General features: G+C 38.5%; 1 protein-coding gene across 8 annotated transcripts in view; it reads left to right on the top strand.

Annotated features, from left to right (window-relative positions):
• The window catches only part of itpr1b (inositol 1,4,5-trisphosphate receptor, type 1b), a 68,544-nt gene that overhangs the window by 25,769 nt on the left and 22,262 nt on the right, over positions 1-20,513 (top strand). For all 8 annotated transcript variants that reach the window (XM_088422633.1, XM_088422636.1, XM_088422632.1 and 5 more), the window contains 10 exons: positions 4,438-4,473; positions 5,970-6,017; positions 7,202-7,331; positions 7,852-8,036; positions 14,536-14,719; positions 16,389-16,651; positions 17,808-18,008; positions 19,198-19,308; positions 20,134-20,229; positions 20,292-20,426. In XM_088422633.1, coding sequence (XP_088278759.1) covers positions 4,438-4,473; positions 5,970-6,017; positions 7,202-7,331; positions 7,852-8,036; positions 14,536-14,719; positions 16,389-16,651; positions 17,808-18,008; positions 19,198-19,308; positions 20,134-20,229; positions 20,292-20,426 — 1,389 coding nt within the window. The remainder of the gene's footprint in view (positions 1-4,437; positions 4,474-5,969; positions 6,018-7,201; positions 7,332-7,851; positions 8,037-14,535; positions 14,720-16,388; positions 16,652-17,807; positions 18,009-19,197; positions 19,309-20,133; positions 20,230-20,291; positions 20,427-20,513) is intronic.

The raw sequence follows: 20,513 nt of genomic DNA, 5'->3' as shown, positions 1-20,513 counted from the left end.
GTTGCCACATAGAACGCAATAATTTCAAGAATACATTTGGGTTGACTTGCCCTCAAACTGTCATTTTAAAACTTAGCATATACTGTAAATGTGCATAGCTAGTGATATGCATTTAGTATGAGTTTGTCATCACTACATATGATTAGCTACACTTGATTTGTGAATACAACCTAGGCTTTGGTGAATTTTGCATTAGCCTACTTCCAGGTGTCATGATATATGGACAGCATTTACTTTATGGTTTTTATTCTTCTGGTCACATTTCAGTTTTAAGGATTACAGGATCGTGATTTTGTTAGGGTGATTTTTCCTTATCGCAGACTCAAATCACAGGGTCCAGAAAGCGTGGGGGTGGCAAGCGTGTCATGCGTTGGTGTGCGTTGCAACATTGTGTGTGATCTTTATCGCTGTCCGTAAGGAAGTGAAGGAAAGCAGGTTCCCCTTTTTTGGTTGTTGTGAGTAGGTGTCACAGGGAGGCTGGGTGTGTGACTGCTCCCTGTCTCATTTGTCATAAGTGACTAATGTCAACATGGGGCCAGGCCTACGTGTTTTTGTTTTGACTAAATAGTGATTGGTGAACTCGTAGTGGAAATTCCAGCCTTCCTTAAAAGGATGTTAACCCAACAGACAAAAAATGTTCCATGCGGATCCGATTTCTATAATCACATTCAAATCAATATTTCCTTTGCGGAATTGAAATTCATTTTCATCCAACTGTTATTTGAAAACGATATCGCAGTTGCTCAGGTAATGACCAATCAATGCTCAGCTTACCGACATCACATGACCAAACTCAGAAAACAGCTTAACCGAGCAGCTGTGATAGAGTTGTGGAAAAAATGCATTTTAGGGGACACTTTTGTATTACTGTATTTTCTGCACTATAAGGCGCACCTAAAAGCCTTATTTAAAAAAAAAAAAAAAAGCTGATGGTGCGTCTTATAATCAGGTGCGCCTTATATATGGATCAATACTGAGATTGGGATCCATTGATGGGGAATGAACTGACAAGTAAGCTTTACCTGTTTCTTTTGTGTGTTTACAGTTGAACAAGGTTGGTCATATTGACATTGAGTTATTGTGCTATTGAGAGTTTAGTTATTATTTGATTTATTATTGTTATTACTTTGAGTATTACTATATTGCAATTGAAAAAGTTTTAAAATATGTCATTAATTGAGGGTGCGCCTTATAATCCGGTGCGCCTTATAGTGCAGAAAATACAGTATATTCCTTAAAAGCTGGGGAAAAAAATTAGAGCAAAGAAAGGGCACAATTTTGAGACGTCAATCAACTTAAATCCACTTAACTTAACTAGCGCATATATTAGATATTTTGTGTGAAAAGCAGTATGGGAAATGTAAGAGGTCATCTACCAAAGAAACTCATTGTTTTTTTTTCGGTCAATTTTTCTTTTAATCAAGACATTATAGAAGCATTTGAATGTGTGTTTTTTTCATTGTGTGTTTTTTATTTGTTTGTTTGTTTTTTGGAGAAAAATTCGTCAAAGATGGCAGCCACTTGTCACATTGTTCATTTACCGACTTATAAAAGTGTACAATGCAGTGTTGTTTTCACACTACCAGCATGGGAAAGCACTTACACGGGCCTTGATGCCTTTGTGTGACACGCCACAATGCCCCCATCCTTATTTTTCATGATCTAATTCTTCCCGAAATAGAAAGTTGATCAAGCGCCAGAGAAGGAAAAACAACACGTGAACGTACTGGCACTCTCGTAATCAAGCCCGATTATATCATTCACTCCATGTGCTCATGCTTCCCTCACGTGCGCATGTGAGGCTACTCGCCGTTTGTGGCTTCAGACTGACGTAACTTGCTTTACATATCTTGTACACTGGACGGCTTTAAAGGGGAAGTCGAAACCACATTTTCGTTACACTATTAGCGACTATGCGGCTCTTGTGGTCCAAACACAATGTTCCAAATTTTTATTGTCAGTGGGGAATATGGATTAAGCAGCAAAATCTACCTGTATCTATACATCTCAGAGGGCAGCCATTTTGTCACTTCCTCTCAACTGAAAATGACTTTGCAGTTGGTGATATCAAGAGATTTAAAAAATTGAGAAATTAAATCATCAAATTGATCCCTTATTAATCTCACCTGACAATACAAGCTTACCTAATATAAATCAATTGAGCACTGTAGGGATAACTGTAACCATTGGATGGCAGTGTTTCCATACTTACAACACAGCTATTACCTACATCAATTCTAACTAAAGAATGGAAGTCAATCTTTCATATTAAACCACCCATATTTACTGTACATAGACATAGCAAAGAATATTCTATCGGCCTTGAAAAATGAGTGGAAATGCTAAATATACTGGTCCTCTGGAGGTTTCCTTTTCTGATAATACTTGGCATTAAAAGAGTTAAAAAAAAAAAAAAACATTGTTCAAACGTGAAGTGTTCTCAAGTTTAGTTTGGCTATGTCTCACTACATTTGTGCCTTTGTTGCTCTCGTTAACTGTGTCTGCAGTCCCAGCCATGTGCTTTGGATTGATGTGGTAGGCTAATCTTGAGCCACATCTGAAAACAGATTTAATTAGCATAAAGAAAATGTGTCCAATCACGCTTCAGCTTGCCCATATCACATGACTTTTCCGAAAACAGATGAGCCATGATTGGTCATTACTTGAGCAACTGCGTTGTCATTTTCAGTCGACAGCAAGTAGCAAAATGGCCGCATCCCAATATGGATTAAAACATATTGACATAAAAATTTACTGTACACAAATGCAATATTGATCAGAATGCTTTGTTTAGGATTCTAGGGGTGTAATTAGAAAATATTATAAAGAAAATCCGGGTGTTGACTTTCCCTTTGAGGTATTGCGATGTTTCGTTTTGATTCTCAAGCTTTTAAATGACCTTTCATTCTTGTCCGTCCACATTCTGGTTTGTGTTATGCAAATGACCCGTTTAATTTCAGTCACACATTCTTCTCTTGGTCCGCTTTTACTTTCCGCTCACTTCCCTCTGTTTTTTTTTTCCTGCCAAACAACCTGAGACAGACTGGGCTTATCCTCATTTATCCTGCCCGAGTCTGGAGCCTGTTATTTATTTCCACACTCGGTAGGGGGTGGTGCAGATTCTTCAGCACAAGGCAGCGGCACTGTCCCAGTTTCCCCAAGTTAATACCGCACGATTCTTGGGCTCACGCCAGCTTCAGGAAGCTGTTGCATAATAGCCAACACCCTCCTCCCTTTTTTCTCTTTCCTGGAATATAAACGCTCTACTGATGTGGCAATTGACAATAAAAAGGTAGCTGAGCATGTTTGCGATCAAGCGCAACACATCTGGCAATCTGCAGAAAGATATTTGTCCCTTTTATCTTGGATTTTAAGTGGGCATAAAAAGTCTACACACCCCTGTTTAAAAAAATATATATATATATCATTCAGACACTTTTTACTATGTTAGTGTGATCTATAAATTGGAGGGGAAAAAGTATTTTTTTTTTCCCAATAAGGGAAGTAAAAATAATTTGTTTGTGACCTTTGCTCTAGATCTGTGGTACTGTCTCTTTTATTTCATTGATAAACCTTTTGTAAAACATTTACTCAGTCACGTTCCGCCTAACCAGCGCAATGCATTCTTGGATTTAAAAAAAAAGTCTTGTTATTTACATTTGTAATGGTATCTTTAGGCATTTTTTATTCAGCAAATACAGGGGGGGAAGTATCATTTGTTTTCTTTTTGGGTCATCTACCAGAAAGTTTTGTCACTAATGACAATTCGCAACAAAATTAGGAGAGAACACTTTGCAAAAGAGTCACAAAAACACAATTTTGCCATAAACTGCTTCATGTTCCAAGTGATTTGCTCTTAATTTGGAAGGCAAATTTACTATTCTCATCATTAAATAATATTACATTAGTTTTACAGATACCGGCAGAAACCATGTTAAAAATTTCACATGCCCCCTGAAATGCATTCATGTACCCCCTAATGAAAACACCCTATTCCGGGGGTGTCAAATATATTGCCCGTGGGCCGATTCTGGCCCGCAAATAGGTGTAATCTGGCCCGCGAGATGATTTTGTAAAAGAACAATAAATCTGAAGTCGTTTATTTCAAGTGATATAAAAAATATACCATGATTTTATTGATCCGGCCCAGTAGATTTTCCTCTATGCGGCCCGCAAGCTATAACGAGTTTGACAACCCTGCCCAATTTATTCTAGCAGATATAGCAATTCCATCCTCAAATATTATTTTTCCTTTTTCATACTCATTTTTGTTCTGTGACGCGCATGCACGTGTGTCGTGTGAATGCTTGGAGCTTACTGACGAGAGTAACCTTTTGCTGCATTGTTGAATTGTTGCCATGTGACTTGCCATGTAGTGCCATCACTAATGGACCATCTTCAAACCTTGACTAACATCGACCTTTTATTCCCTATCAGCTGGCACCGCCACCTGAACCCGACGTCCCTGCTGAGGTGTGTTTAAGATCTAGACTGATCTATAAATTACAATAATAACTTTTTTTGAAACACCCTGTTTGAAATTTTGATATGCTATATATACTCCAATTTTGAAGCAATTCATTTGGGGACATTTATACTTATCTCTGACAAACTGAAAGTAATGGACGTATGTCCATCTCCAGATATTGTCCACATCCAACCTGTGGTCTGCTGGCGCCGCACTCGTCTCTGCTGTAGTAGAAACTAAGAACAGGAAGTAAACATTTTGCCCCGGACTTTTCTCCTCCGATCCCGCGGTGTTTTTTGGCAAAGGTTAAAAATACATTTTGATGCATTGTTTTACTGTTATTTGTACTGAGTAAAATATTATATATATATTTTTTGTATCACTTTCGCGTCACAGCAAAAGTAATGCATTACTGTAATTACATTACTTTTTTAATGTGTTAGTCCCATCACTGGGGGACAAGGCACAAAAACTGTGAGTTTTTGTAAAAGAAAGCGAAATTTTATAGAATAACTCCAGATACTTTTTCTTACTTTTTACTTTTACTTTTTTAATAAACAAAACAATTTATTAAAAGGTTTGGGTTGCAATTTCATTTAAAAAACTGTTTAATATTGAATTGAATCATAATTATATTCTTTAAAACTCTCGATTCATCTTGGCCATGATCTCAACAGTCTTTTAATGTAATTAGGAGGGTTTTTTTTTCCATTCTTCAGATAGTACTTTTCACAAATCATTGTTCTTAATTTCTGATTGAAAAGTGTGACTGACTTATCTGATTGTTTTGTTGACATTCCCTTTAGCGCAGCTCCATCTTGTGGATGCATAACGCAACCCCAGCCACTACTGTAGCTTCTATTCTATGTGCCCTATATATGAAAACAGTTTTAAAATAGGCGATTTATTGAAGATGCGCCTTATAATGCGGTGCGCTTTATAATGTGGAAAATTCGGTTATTTAATACCAACTCATTCCCACTACTCCCCCTAGTTTGAATTCCCTACAGCTTTTAAGGTCATTCGGATTTTTTGAAACTTCAAAGTTTGTGTCAGTGAGCATTGTGTGAAGGAATAAGTTAGACAGTGTTTCCCTCACTGGCAGCTTGTTCACACACTTGACAAAAACAAGAACTGGAACTCAAACAAATTCAGTCGTGAAGGCTTCACAACATGCCACAATGTTGAGTTTCTGACAATGTCAAGTTGTTATTGTTGATCTGGTGGTAAAACATGCTTTTCTTAATTTAACACCAACAATTGTTGTTTTGTTTTAGTTTGAAATGCCCGATCCGGTCATTTCCTTACCACGCTGGTTTGTTTGAACATGAGAAGATACTCGTAGTAAATCAGCCATCCTGCATGACACCGACTTAACCTCTGCATGATTTATTTCCCACTCGATGCACTGCACGCATGGAAATCTAATATGGCCTCTATTAACAAAATCTAACTTTCACTTTTTCGACTGCTTTCTGCTAACCCAACTCACCCTAAAAAGGAGCTTGACCCAAACCAGCCTCAGAAGCAACTGGAGGATCAGAGGAGGGTAGGTACTTAGTTTGGGCCGCTTCGGGGCTCCAACTGACAAATTACTAACCTCGTAACTCCAACCTCCGCAGCATGGCGCTAGCTTACCTTCCTTCCCAATGTGATAGGGAAAATGATAAGCAATGGCTAATTGTCTCATGGACGAGCGCGTTTTGCGTTTACATGTCTCAGAGGGATCGCTTAGATGTTGTATTTTCTAAATACTTTTGAGCATCATTCAAAGAGCTCACAAGACATATGTTAATAAGAAAAAGGTTTTTGCCAGCCAACATATTGGCTCAAGTGTTTCTTATTTTATTATGCTCAATTATGATTTTGTTGCTTTACTAAGAAAAAAAAAACCAACAACTGTCAATGGGGTCTTCAAATTTTTTTTAGGGTGATGTTAATTTTTGGCAGGCAAAAACTGAAAACCGATTAATCAGCCAATTAATTGCAATATTTACAATGGATAAAACATTTTAATGTTTTATACAAAACATTTGCTTTCCTCCAATGCACTTCAGTGGCCATCAGTTATATACAGATATTCATATTATATTTGCAGTCCAGCTCTGTACATATTTCCTACTAAAAGCTTTTCTGTTCTAAGAATGCATTGAAGGCCACAATGCATATTTATTATATGAAGTTACAGTATAAGAACAATAATCACATTAATATTTAATTACTATTTAAATGTTCATTATTTATTTGTATGTATTCATTATTTTTTGAACTAACTGTGATATTAGTTTTTTTTGTAAGGTAGTAGTCCAATTCTTTGCACATCTTCCTTGTATTGCTCACCTAAACCTTGCTGTAAAAAAAGAAATAAAGATTTGTTTTGAATAACAGGTCAAAGGAATGAGCTTATCAAGAAATGTAATTTGGATATAAGGTTATGGTATATATTTATGTGTTAAATAATTACAGCGGTATTACTTGTGCACGGCTGTTGTAAATTGTTAGCATGCATAACAGTAAAATGTTTAACCAATCGGCAAATATCAGCCATTTTGACTGCTTTAAGGGATACGATTGGCCAGCCGATTTTAATGGGTTGTAATTACAACTTAAATTATTTTTTTTTTTCATATGCTCCTGGAACATGTCATTCACTTAGTTGATAAATTACGATAATAATTAAACAAAGGGCATCATGAATAGACTCATATCATGCACTGTATCTCGTCCTGATAGGGAGAAGCTTTGCGGCAGATCTTAGTCAACCGATATTATGGAAATGTCAAATCTGGACAGAGGAGAGATAGTCACACACCTTTTATCAACAGTCCACATTCTACTGGATCACAGGGCAAGCCTCTTACAGGTTAGTACAATGTACTCTGGTGGAAGAAAAAGAAAAATTGCACTGACAGTCCAAATTTGATGAACTATACACTTAGCACGGGATTTATTTTATGCTTGGTAAATTTCCTTCCGTTGAATGTTATGGGCATTTTAGACTATTTTGACGTTTTCATGAACCACAAGATATTGTGGTCAATCTCATATCTGCAACAGGTTATCGATGCCACCTACTGGTGATTGTGCATCAGTAAAGTTGTTTCCAAAATTGAAATTTACACTGGAGTAACATCAAACGCTCCCCAGTCAATTACTGTTGAAAAAAAATAATTTACGAGTATACTGGTCAATTGCAGTGAATGAGATTTTTTTTCCACTCATTTATTTGAATAGAGTGGCAACTTATATTAATGAACATAAATAAAATATAAATGCACTCAGTTATAGCCAAAAGGCTGATTTCCATGATGACAGATTTTTCTTGTGTACTTTGTCAAATATATTCAATGAATGCTCATCATTTGTTGTTCTTGCGACTGCAGTTGTCAGCTCAGGGGTCGGAGGTCGAGGTGAACTGAGTTTAGCCGAGGTCCAGTGCCATTTGGATAAAGAGGGAGCATCTGATCTGGTTATTGACCTCATCATGAACGCCACCAGCGATCGCATCTTCCAAGAAAGCATACTGCTAGCCATTGCCCTACTGGAGGGTGGAAACACCGTCATCCAGGTAAGCGGGCTATAATACACTAGTAAGAAATGTGGGTAAAGTTCACCTTTTGCATGACTCGTCTTGGAATGACCTTGAAGCTTGGAAGCACATTTTCCCAGAAAGCATGCAAAGTCATAATAAGTGCCATTAGCAAATATATTGTCAAAAAATATAAAACGTTATGAACAGCAGTTGTGTAATTGTGCTCTTTTGTGTCGAACGAACAGATGTGTTGCATAATACGCTCCTTTTGCGTAGTAGATTACCTGACAAAGCCCGACTCCCCGGAGAGTACACAAAGGCGCTCACATGACTCGTTACATAAGCTGCTGCCTGCCCTGAGGGATGACGCCCGTAGCTGGGGCCTCCTAACACTTCAACTGGACTCTTAAATGGGTCATGCTTTGCCAGTAAAAATAGAGCAATAAAAGTCACAGCCTGTCTGAGGCCTCAGGAGAAAGTCAGGAGATTTCAGGAGCTCTCAGGAGCTCCGGTGCTACTTGAGGCGTAAACCCTCCCATTTGCCTCCCTGAGTTCAGACGAACTCATTTGACTTGTTGACTGCGCACTAAGGTCAGAACACAAAGGACCTCACTGTCCTCTAACGTTGCCTGTGGCTTGCGTATGATCATGCAGTGGCGCTTCCAGGAAATTTTCCTTGGAGTTGCTGGAGGGGGACACTTAAAATATTGGGGTGACCCACCAAAACCAAACGCCATTGTTTCAGGGTATCATTAGACTGTTATAACCAGGCATGCACATAACTGGTACGCATGTGCAGCATAAATCACTGACGCGCAGTGTTGCGTGCTTCACTTTGTGCGTACCTACCTAACTTTCACCCATGACAACAACAGAGCCTGAGCTGAACATTTTTTATTCCCTAAAAGTGGCTCGAAGATGTGACGTGGATTCAAGCACATTTAAATGCCGTGCAAGATTTACCGCTCATGTCCTCAGCTAGCAGACAAAACGGGTGGGTTTGATACAGAACAACCCCACGAAAAAAAATATGTGCACCCCTGGTTGTAGTAAACGATCCATTAAAAAAACAACCAAAAAGATGTAAGGAAAGGCCTCTTGATGTTCTTTGGTTTAAAGTGTTATGTTTGAAGGTACTAATGATCTAATGTGCACACAATAACACTACAAGGTAGCGAATTGTACGTTAGCTTGTGAAATTTAGCATGCTAACTTTGTTTACCATTTATCATACAACAGACAGGTGGAGCAGAACATTTTGTTGTATTTTATTTACAATAGCACTTCTAATGTTTTATGCAATGTTTTACATCATCGACTTTGGATAAATGTGCACTAATCACCAACAGGTCGGTGTTACCATTGAAGCTATTTATCTGGCTAGCTAGTGCAGAAGATTAGCATATGTTGAACACCTATTGCTAAATCAATGCTAATCGCTTTTTGAGCTTCGATGTTAATTGCAAGTGAACATATTTTTATCTTCTGTCTGATACAAACTTCAAATTAACCAACATCATCAATTTATACGCTCTACGTATACAAAACATTTACAGAATATACATGTAAAGGCTGCAGTCAATATCCGGTTTCAAAATATAACTTTTAAAATAAAGCCGCTCTGCAAGCATAGAAACATAAAATAAGCATTACATGGTTCTTTAGCAGCCATAATATGTAGATTTCTTGTAAACAAAACAGAACTCTACACTTACAAAATAAAGCATCAGTGTAACCATAGAAACACAAAATAATGTACAGTATGTACAGTATATTGTGTCGCAGTTTTCCTTCCTGTTAGATTTAGAAAACAAGATCAACTGTTATGTAAAATAATTCATTTGTTTTTGCTTCTGAAAAATGAGGGTGTCCATTGTATTGTGCTGTGACATGCTGTAGATTTTCAAGTCCTCATTTGGTACGGCGCTGGCACAAGTGAATGTTGAGAGATCATGTCGGGTGTGGAGTGAATTTACAACACATCAGCAGATGCATCGCGTTTCTATTTCTTACATAACGATGGGTTTGCCTTGCCCCTTTTTAGGACAGAGGGCTTCTTGTTGTCCAAAGCAGGACAAAATCATACCCACAGAGTATGCCTAGCAAGTTGTTTATTTGCTCTTGGGTTCAGCCATGACAACAAATTATGCGCAGAGAAAGAACAGAGAGACGATGATCATGAGCCACGCTCGGTCACAGGGTGCAGACGTTTGTAGGATTTGATCTCGATTGGCATTGATGTGCGTTAATAACCTTACAAACAATTTTTTTCGGATTATTGGTTACACTCTTGCCCATTGGCGTGGTGTAATAGCCCACCTATACTTCCCTCGCTGTTTACATTTTTGGCCCATGCTCTATGCTAATTAGATATGGTCTCGAAGAACATTACTAAAAGTGGGTTATGAAACTGCTCGCAAAATATGAATGCAGCCCCGCTGAAAACAGAAACCATTTTTCAGCGCACACTTTTTTATTTGTTGATGAGGAACACTTGAAAAAGGCCTTTTGCCGTCTGGAATTTTTTCCAGTAGCTACCGATAATGGCTGCGATTTTGCTTTCAGTAGATGCTGGATTAATTTGAGAAATGCTAATTTGATGATAACTCATGATCTCCCATCCCAATGGAAAATAGAGAAATTAATGCTTGCGAAACATTTCTGGGTATATTTTGATATTGTATCAACGGGCATCTGGGGGAGACGGACTATATTTTTGGCTATATTTGTAACATAAGGAATTTGACGCAAATTTGCTACAATCTGCAGTGTGAAGTAGTCATGCGGTGCAAGGAAACAACAAATAATTTTTCCGGTCATCCGCACAGCCCACCATCACATGCACACGGGTACACAGGCTCACGGATATACTTGGAGGCGAAAGAGATCAAAACAATCCGGGGAGGGCCTGTGGTTGCGGGAGTTGTTACGTAAGGCAAGAAATGCAGACGCTCTGCTGCGCCATACTCGCAACGCCGTCTTCATGACCTCAGATCCTGTCACACGAGAAAACAGGTGCCACCCTCTTACTCAATAGGCTTTTTGTGGCTCCCCTCGGGCTTCTTAGTATGATTTACCAGCCGTCACGTTCTCTCGCCGTAGCTCACTTTACAGTAACCCCGTGAAAAGCTTGAAAAAGCCTAAGCCACCATAAATTCTCTGTTATTAACATATCAGCTGTCAAGTGTCAACCGTTGATCGAGAATCTCATCCCTGCAGTAACTTGTTGGCTCGGGACAGCGTAGAAGCAATGTAATGATTTTGTCAGTCAACTGTTGTGTTGGAAAGGAGCTGGTGGCATAAGACTCTTTATGTAACGACTTTGCTGTTGCCACAGGCTGTGATGTCGCAGTGGAGATAACAGGACGACTTTCCTGTGACATGCAGTCTGCTGATCACACGTTTAAACATGCACGACTATATTAACGCTTTCTGTGCCACGGGTGAGAATTTAGTCATGTAAAATACGTAGATTGTGTGCCGGTGACAAGAATTCTTTGTCAACTATGTTTTTGTTGTTGTTTTTAGTTAGATAGATGACACTCATGGCCAGGGCTCCCTGTAATATTATGCAAATTGAGCAATGTTGTAATGTAGTCATATACATACTCAAACTGTTATTTTGCCATCAAAACCACATTTTCAGTGTTTTTGTTCAGGTTTTACCAAAGGAAAGGACTGTTGAGATATTTTAGATGCCAAAAAAAAAAAAATGTCAAAGTCACTGTTGTGCAGAATACACATCTTTTTACAAAAGAGCTCATTTTCTGCTTTTGTCCCAAATAGCTTGGTGTCATTCAAATGACCTAATTTGTGGAAAAAAATCAGAGGTCTAAGAATACTGCATACATGTAAAAGCAGTTGAAAAATTACATCATATTTTAGCTCCGCCCCTGGTATGGCTCCAAAGTAAAATCTTACCCCTTATGCGGTATTTTGTCCAATCCTTTGATCTTTACTTCAAAGGTATTTCACATCAAAGTGAAAGCATTGAACGAAGCCACCAGGAAGCTGAAATTTCACCCAGATGGCAACAACATTTCACAGTTCTACATGGGACGACCACTTATTCATCAGAGTAGGCGGAATGTGCCATTCCTTGGCTAAAATACTGCTAAAATGATGTTGAAGAAAATGACCCCAAAATGTCAAAATACCACAAAAGGGTCAAAGATCAATCCGAGGGATCCTTTAAAGCAGTCAAGAGTCAAAACCTGGAGATAGTCACATTACGGCCTGCTTACTTCATGGATAACAAATCGAAATCAATACTTGAAAGCACCAAATATTTCTTGCCACTGTTTCATTTAACGCTTCAGTCTTATGAGCCGATCCTGGAAAGCTGGTGATTGTCCGGACCAGTAGGTCGCCTTGCGTAAGTTTAATGATTCCTAATCAGATCACTTGGACGGCCCCGTCTTGAAAAAAATACAGATTCACTTAATGCATTAGATGTTCTCCAATTCTCAGTACTCCAGTTGAATCAGATAACTGCACACATTCACATTACGCTGTTTTCAAAATTGGACATTTTCTGCTTTAGCTCCGTTTTGCACGTTTGTTGAACCGCATGATTAAAGTGCAGCTCAATAAGGGTAGGAGAGTCACTTTTATTTGCTGGAAAAGAACAACAGGTATTAGCACGCAAAAAGTAGGGCGGGTTGGGGCTCAGGTTTCCATCCCCCCCCCCCATACCTTTCCCTCTCCTCACTAATCAGCTTCTGTGATCTGATGTAAGAGTGTTAGCGCTGAAACGGCGGCGGAACTTCACTCGAACCACTCAGCTGATTACTCTTCTTATGTAAGGAGGGATTGTTGAGAAGAAAATAGGAGAGGACATATGAACCTGCTGCAGAAATACAACAGGTTCCCACATACTGTTCAAATGTTGGCCTTGTTGGAAAGGTTGCATAATTGTGATTAGGGCTTCTCCCATCCAGTCATTTGGCTATTCGGGTAGCCTACAGAAAATCAGAATCAAATAACAAGTGATGTCATCAAAATATACATACATATATACCGTGTTGTTGGAATAATTTTAAATATAGTGATTATACATTTGCTACAATCAATATAACTGCTTGCAATGATGAAATGCTTTGCTGTGAGAACAAGTTTGGCCAAGCTCAAACCGCAGACGGATGTCACTTCACTTGTGATTGAAAATATCTTGCACAATGTCTTGCTCCTTGAAATGTTGTGCCATAACTATACTAATCTTCCACCTACACATGCAGACACACAGATGAACAAAAGCACTGGGTTCCGGCCGCGATTTTTCTCCCCAGCTGCACTTTTGCAGGGCTGGAACCTTCATGTAACCTCGGGACCTCTGAACCAGATAAAAAAAAGAGAGGGTTTGGAGAGACTGCTTCAGAACGAAGCAGAATTGTATTTGTGCAGTCCTTCTCCGTTCTCCTCATGCCAAAGCGAATGCCTTTTTACCTTCTTTGTTTATAGTTTTTCACAAATGTTTATTAGGTGAGCCTAACACGTATTTTCCGCACTATAAGGCCCACCTAAAGGGCTTTAATTTTCTCCAAAGCTGAGAGTGCGCCTTATAATCCGGTGCGCCTTATACAGCGCATAAGTTTTCATTTTTGGGCGACGAAAGAAATAAAATAACTTAATTGCCATCAATTCAATTTTTATCTCTGCATTTCAGTTATAAATGTTTTATTTGATTTTTTTTTACGATTACATTTTTTAATAACACCCCGTTTGAAATTATAATATGCTATATATGCTCCAATTTAGAAGCAATTTATATGGGGACACGGCGCAAAAACCGCAGGTTTTTGAAAAAGAAAGTGTGATTTTATCAAATAAAACCAGAAACTGTTTTTAAACTTACAAAACAATACAAAACTTCATATGGAAAAATACGGTATACAGTACTGATTCTAAATCAGTTTTAACGTAAACATTCAGCGCTTGTACAGAAAGTTTTGCGATTCATACTCTACTGTATACAATGCACTAAGTTGCTACATGTTCCAATTAATTTGCTCTTAATTTGAAATGTACTGTTCCAGTCATTCAAAAGCATTACAATTCAGCATTAAAACTTTGTCATCCAATGCCAGAATCCTTGTCAGGAATGTTAAGGGACTGAAACAACAAGGCATTTCCGAGAGCAAGACTAGTCATGCCTACTTAACATGACTTAAAAAATCATGTGATGCTTAAAAAACTCCATCATGTTTTACTCGACCTAAAAATACCATATGGAGTGTGACTCTGGTTTTCCCCTGAGCCTAGAACTGAACCCGTTGCTCTCAATAATAGCATAATGTACCCAGTATTTAATGCTACCACATGCTTTTGCCATTGTCAAACAATAACACAAGATATTGGTAGATTCCGCATTCCTAGTGTAGAGGCTTACATAATACTGTGAGTAAAAAAAATCAAAAAAAAATCTGGAAAACAAGAAATCATTCGAACATAATGTGTACATTGTTAGCTAAGAAAGTACAGCTTTTCACAAAACAAAAAACCAGCAAACAACAGCTCTCTTTGAATTTTCCCCCAGCGCTCATTTTACCAGCGTTTGACGGGCGATAACAAGTCGGAGAAATTCTTCAAGGTGTTTAATGAGCGCATGAAGCTGGCCCAGCAGGAAATCAAAGCCACCGTGACTGTCAACACCAGCGACCTGGGCAACAAAAAGAAAGATGAGGAACCTCCAGACAAAGACACACCAGCACGCAATAAAGGTTAGCCCTCAGAGAATGTGTGCTTACGTTATCATCCACTGCCATTGACGAGTATACTCGTTAATCGTGTTTTCCAGCGGGAAGGGCGGGGCAGCATTTGTTAATACAGTATGACATTTCAATCTCGGAAACAACTTTATTGATGCGCAGTCACCAGTAGGTGGCATTGATGCCCCATTTTCAATATGAGCCTGAATACATTGTCTTATGGGAGCTAAAACGTCTGGCAGTGAATAAGTTAAAAGAAAATCAACTATCAGGTCAAAGGTCAACGATGCTGTTCAAGAACCTCTGATGTAGCTCATCCCAGAAAATTTGAATCTGGTTGAGATCGGCTCTCCCACAACCAGTGAAATATGGTGAGCAGGTGGAGTCTTACTGGTGTCACCCGATAAGAGCAGGGCAACAACAGCGTCTTGTTTTTGCAGAGTGGCTACGGCTCACTTGGTAAAGCTGGTTGCCAAGTAACTCAAGGTTCAGGTGTTTGACACTTGACTGCTTTTGTTGTGCTTTTGCTGCGCTTGCTAGCGGCACTCGCCAAATCAGCACAACAAAACCTTTGCTGCTCTATTTTTTCTTTCTTTTCTTTTTTTTTTGCAGCTTTTTATCGGGAACTGTATTGCATTCACTTATTTTTTTTGTTTTTATGGGTGGGGCGGGGGCTTTATGTCTAAATATTCTATTTATTTCTATTATGTTTCTTTCTTTTCTGAATATTTTATCAGTCTATAACCCTTGTGCAGTATTATTTTGATCATTTTTTGCATAATTTTCTTCCACTTCATTCTTGCAGTATCCTTGCCAAGAGATGAAAGTGTGATAACTAAGTTGCCATTTTAAACTTTGATGTGATGTCACCACCTGGGTGAAATTTCAGCTCCCTAGTTTCTTATTTCAATGCTTTTGCTTTGATGTATAATGCTTTTGATGTAATGATCAAAGAAATTAGCAAAATACTGCACAAGGGTTTAAAAAAAATCAGAAAATATGTTTTAAATTTTTAGCAAAATGGGCGGGAAGATGTTCTGAAAAATGGGGAAAAAATCAACACTGAATATTTAAAAAAGTAAAATAAAAATCCCCCCCCCCCCCCCCCCCCCATCAAAAAAATACTCAAAAGCACAGGAGCTTCTTTTTTTCCTCTCCATCAGTGCTTCTCGGGCCCCCTGAGGGGGCGCGAGGTGATGCCAGGAGGGACGCCAATGAGCCCAGGGAAAAGGCTTTGTTCTTTTAATATCAAATGTAATTAAATACAAATTTTAATGTTCATTTTATGTTTCAGGCACTTTGATACATTCTTTTTTTCTGTTTTAGACTAAGCTGTAACCTGTATAAACACTATAAAATGATCAGTTGTTGAAAGTTGATTTATATTGTTTTTTTTCTTTTGTTAATGTTATAAAGGATACAGGTTTAGGTATACTTGTACAAATTTTATAGATAATCTTATTTATAGGCAATATGTCAAGTGGGAGGGGGGGCGCAAAAAGTTTTCTCTTTCTTGGGGGGGGGCTTGGCAACTTATAATTGGGAAGCAGTGCTCTACACTATAAAACACTTCCATAATCTACAACACCAACAATGAAACTGAAGTAAAACAAGAAAAAATCAAGTAAAACTGCAGGATTTCTAATCATTTACCATTTTGCCTCCACTTGTTTGCGCTCAGTTAAGGATGTGCCACAGGTTGCTGTGGTCACGGAGGAGGTGAAGGAGCAGCTGGCGGAAGCCACTGCCGTCACCAAGAAGGCCTTCACTACATACCGCCGCGAAGTGGAAGCCGAAGAGCACCAAGCGGCCGCCGACAGCTCCTCGGCGCCCGGCGCCGACAAGGGCCAGGAGGATGGAGAGATGAGCGTCATCATCACCATCATGCAGCCCATCTTACGCCTCATGCAACTGCTGTGTGAGAACCACAACAGAGATCTGCAGGTCTGTATGTCATCATCTTCACACAATTAGACTTCCAAACTTCCAAATTCCGTTTTTTTTTTAATCACCACTCTCAGTTGTGTAAAAATGAAACTTGAACTTGAAAATAGGCACCGGTTGCAGAACTTGTTGCAGCTGTTTCCTTGTCTGATCGCTCTCAGTCTAGTTTCACTATGAGCCTGTGTGTTGTTATTTAGTAATGGCTAGCTCAGACTTCCTTTATGTGTTGATTCCAGAAAGAATTTTGTCAACCAAGTACCCACTAAACAGCGCAAAGCATTTCTAATGGAAAAAAAATGGCTGATTTATTGAACTTTGGACCTACAGTTATAGTGGTATCTGTAGATGTATTTTTATTCAGCTAAGCTAAATCATGGATGGATGGATAAACTTTCATTTTTGGCTCACTTGATGGAAAATTGCAACCAATGACAATGCGTATAAAACTTAATAAAATAAAGGCATACATATTTCGAAGGAGTCACCATAACAAAAAGGCGCTTGTTGTTGCAATTAATTTGCTCTTAATTGGAAAAGAAACATAAACTGTTCTTCTCGCAGCATTAAATTGTATTTGCTGACACCTGCAGATACCCAGTTCAAATTTCATGTACCCTGAAGGGCCTTTACATACTCCCATAACTAGCTCCATCTACGGAGGCCAAACTGTGGCTCATGGGCCATTTGTGGCCCGCCGTCCATTTTTAAGATGACTGCAGAATGCACAAAATGTCATACCCTAATTCCCCAAATATAAGACACATTTTTTCTCCCAAACGTGAAGGCCAAATGAACGGGTGCATCCTAGAAATGGTAACTTAAAAAGTATGTTTTGTTTTTTTTTGACATTATCCAAGGAAGATTGATCTGTCAGCCACATAAGCTGAGATTTGATGCTTTTCAGTGCAGGGATGTGTATTCTCTCGTGGGTTCCAGGGTCACTGACCACCCCAAAATCTTGAATAGTCATCAACTATTTCTATTAGCTGTTCGATTAGCAGGTAAAAATAATATATCAACAATATGCATTTATTTGACTGATTGATTTTGGTTTGCTTGATGAACATATAACCATATTCATTCTTTCAAGAATGATGTTATTTTTGATTCCAACAACAGCGAGATGTTTAAATGTGAAATTCCCGTCTTTCTCCAGAACTTTCTCCGCAATCAGAATAACAAAAATAATTACAACCTGGTTTGCGAGACCCTTCAATTCCTGGACTGTATTTGCGGCAGCACCACCGGAGGTTTGGGTCTGCTTGGACTCTACATCAATGAGAAGAATGTGGGACTCATCAACCAGACTGTGGAAAGCCTCACGGAATACTGCCAAGGTCCCTGTCACGAGAACCAGGTGATCCACACATAAACACACAGCCGGACGCGCGACACGAGCTTATGCAAGGGCGAGAGTCTCTGGTCTTTCTGATTTGTAATACTTCAAACAAATTGTGTAACCCTTTTTTTTTTCGTGTATTTCTGTTTGATAAATGATCTCCATTTGCGTCACTGATTTTTTTTCGCTTGGTAAACAGAGTGTGGTTTTGTTTGGGCTATATTACACGCCCTTTTGTGGCTAGCGCCCTGCTTTCATGTTCTAGCTTTTCTGCCGCGTTGATTTTTTTTGAACAAATTTGTCTCCTGTTAGCTTTGACATTGCTCGCACTAGGGATGGGCAATGCCAGTGATTTTCGATTCGATAACAAGTAATGCTTGGGAAAAAAAGACTGCAAAGACTGTAGTATGCTTTTATTTTGAAGTTGACCTACGTCGCAGTAGTTATTGCGAAACTATTAGTTAAATGTTGAACCGGAAATTGTATATGGTAAATCATTTTTAATGAAAATCTGAATCATCGACCCCGAAATCAGAATTTGATCGAATAGTGAGACATTCAAAGATCCCCACCTCTGTGCTGAAAGGTCGGGTAACAACCAATCACAGCTCAGCTTGTGAATGTCACATGACAAACAGATAAGCCGTGGTTGTTTTGCGATTAGTCGGTTTGACATCAAATGGAAAAGTGTGCTTATATAGCAAGTAATTGTACGTGAAAAATAATTCATACATATTTTTTACAATAACTTTATCCATTTTACTTCTAAAAATGGCTAAATAAATGAGAAAATGAAAAGTGAGAATAGGTTATTTTTCAATCGAAACACTGGGAATGAACTGTGTGGGGCTTTTTTTTTCTATATTTGCCCATATTTAAATTTGTATTTGCCAACATAAACAGGACAACACAAAGTGGGCCTTCAGCAAACTTGAGCTGCAGTCAAGAAATGTGACTCTTCTTTTCAGCACATGACTGCGTCTGCAGGCTGTGTGATATCCAAATTTACATGCGTATCAGTTATGAAAGGAGCAACCTGAAGCTACTCCTTAGGCTGTTTTAAACTCTATCATATATATATTTTTACACAGTAGATCCTCAGGCACGTGCTTGTTGCTTCTAACATGTGCTCTGTGTTTTACCATTGGTAAACTGGTGAATTTCCTTGTTGACTTTTTTCACGTATTTATCTTTGTTTATCCTTTAGAACTGCATTGCCACTCATGAATGCAATGGTATTGACATTATCATAGCGCTTATCCTCAATGATATCAATCCCCTCGGCAAGAAGAGGATGGACTTGGTGTTGGAGTTGAAAGTGAGTGATTATTCATTGAATTGGCTCATTTGAAATTTTTATCAAACATCCTAGTGATCATTCGTGGTGCCAACCACATATGATATAGATTTGCACACTTTGCAAAAAAAAATGTTGAACACCTTTCGCAGCTTGAGTTTAGATTTAATGTTTTGGATTGAAACGCCTTGGTGGAAGTCTTTCCTCTAACTAATTATTCCTCAATAAAAAAAGTATGTATTTTTGGTGTATAATGCTGAAATTTGTGTGAACTGGCTGCTAGTTGGTTAGCAGCCGCGCCGATTGTCGGCACAGATATTCGGTATTTTGTCCAATTTCGGCAAAAGACTTTTTTTTATCAGATCCAAAAATTAATCAATTCAAAACTGTGTTAGGGAGCTACTTATTTGCATTTTCTATGGCTGTCACTATTAACAAGTTGATTATTTGGTCCATTCTTTCATCGAATAATCAGATACATTTACATTTGGCACTAAGTGTATTGCAAAATCATTATCCCCCTCTGTTACTGTTTATTAACCAAATCTTGTTTATTTAAGTATTGCTTAGTAGATAAAACAATATCTACTGATATATCTATTGAAACAACAGTGTCAATAGCAACGAAGAAATTAGATTGATGGATTAAAATTAAAAACAAGAAATTAAAATAAAAAAAATGCCTGTGTTTTTTTACTTTCTGCTCCAAATATCAGTTATTGGCATACTAATACGTACGACCACTAATAATATTGAGGCTGATTAAAAAATACAAAAAATACATATTTTCTAAATACACTTGCGTAATGCAATTGAAGTTGTCGTTGACTTTTTTTTTCTCCACAGAACAACGCCTCCAAGCTTCTCCTTGCCATTATGGAGAGTCGGCATGACAGCGAGAACGCCGAAAGGATTCTGTACAACATGAGGCCTAAAGAGCTGGTAAACCATCCAAATACTCGCCATTATTTTGATACAGTTCTTCAGACACAATTTCCATGTAGGTTGAGGTGATTAAAAAGGCGTACATGCAAGGTGAGATCGAGGTGGAGGAGCCTCAGGAGGGAGAAGAGGGAGAAGAGGAACATTCTGCCTCGCCACGAAATGTTGGCCACAATATCTATATTTTGGCACATCAAGTAAGAACACACACTTGATATGTATACATATTTTCTTCCACATTGTGGTATTTGGAATCAGAGGGTTTAGCAAACAAAAGAATCACC

Source organism: Hippichthys cyanospilos, chromosome 9, assembly GCF_059441005.1.
Source record: "Hippichthys cyanospilos isolate Australia breed blue-spotted pipefish chromosome 9, RoL_Hcya_1.0, whole genome shotgun sequence".
NCBI lineage: Eukaryota > Metazoa > Chordata > Actinopteri > Syngnathiformes > Syngnathidae > Hippichthys > Hippichthys cyanospilos.
This window is presented reverse-complemented; position numbering and strand designations above follow the sequence as displayed.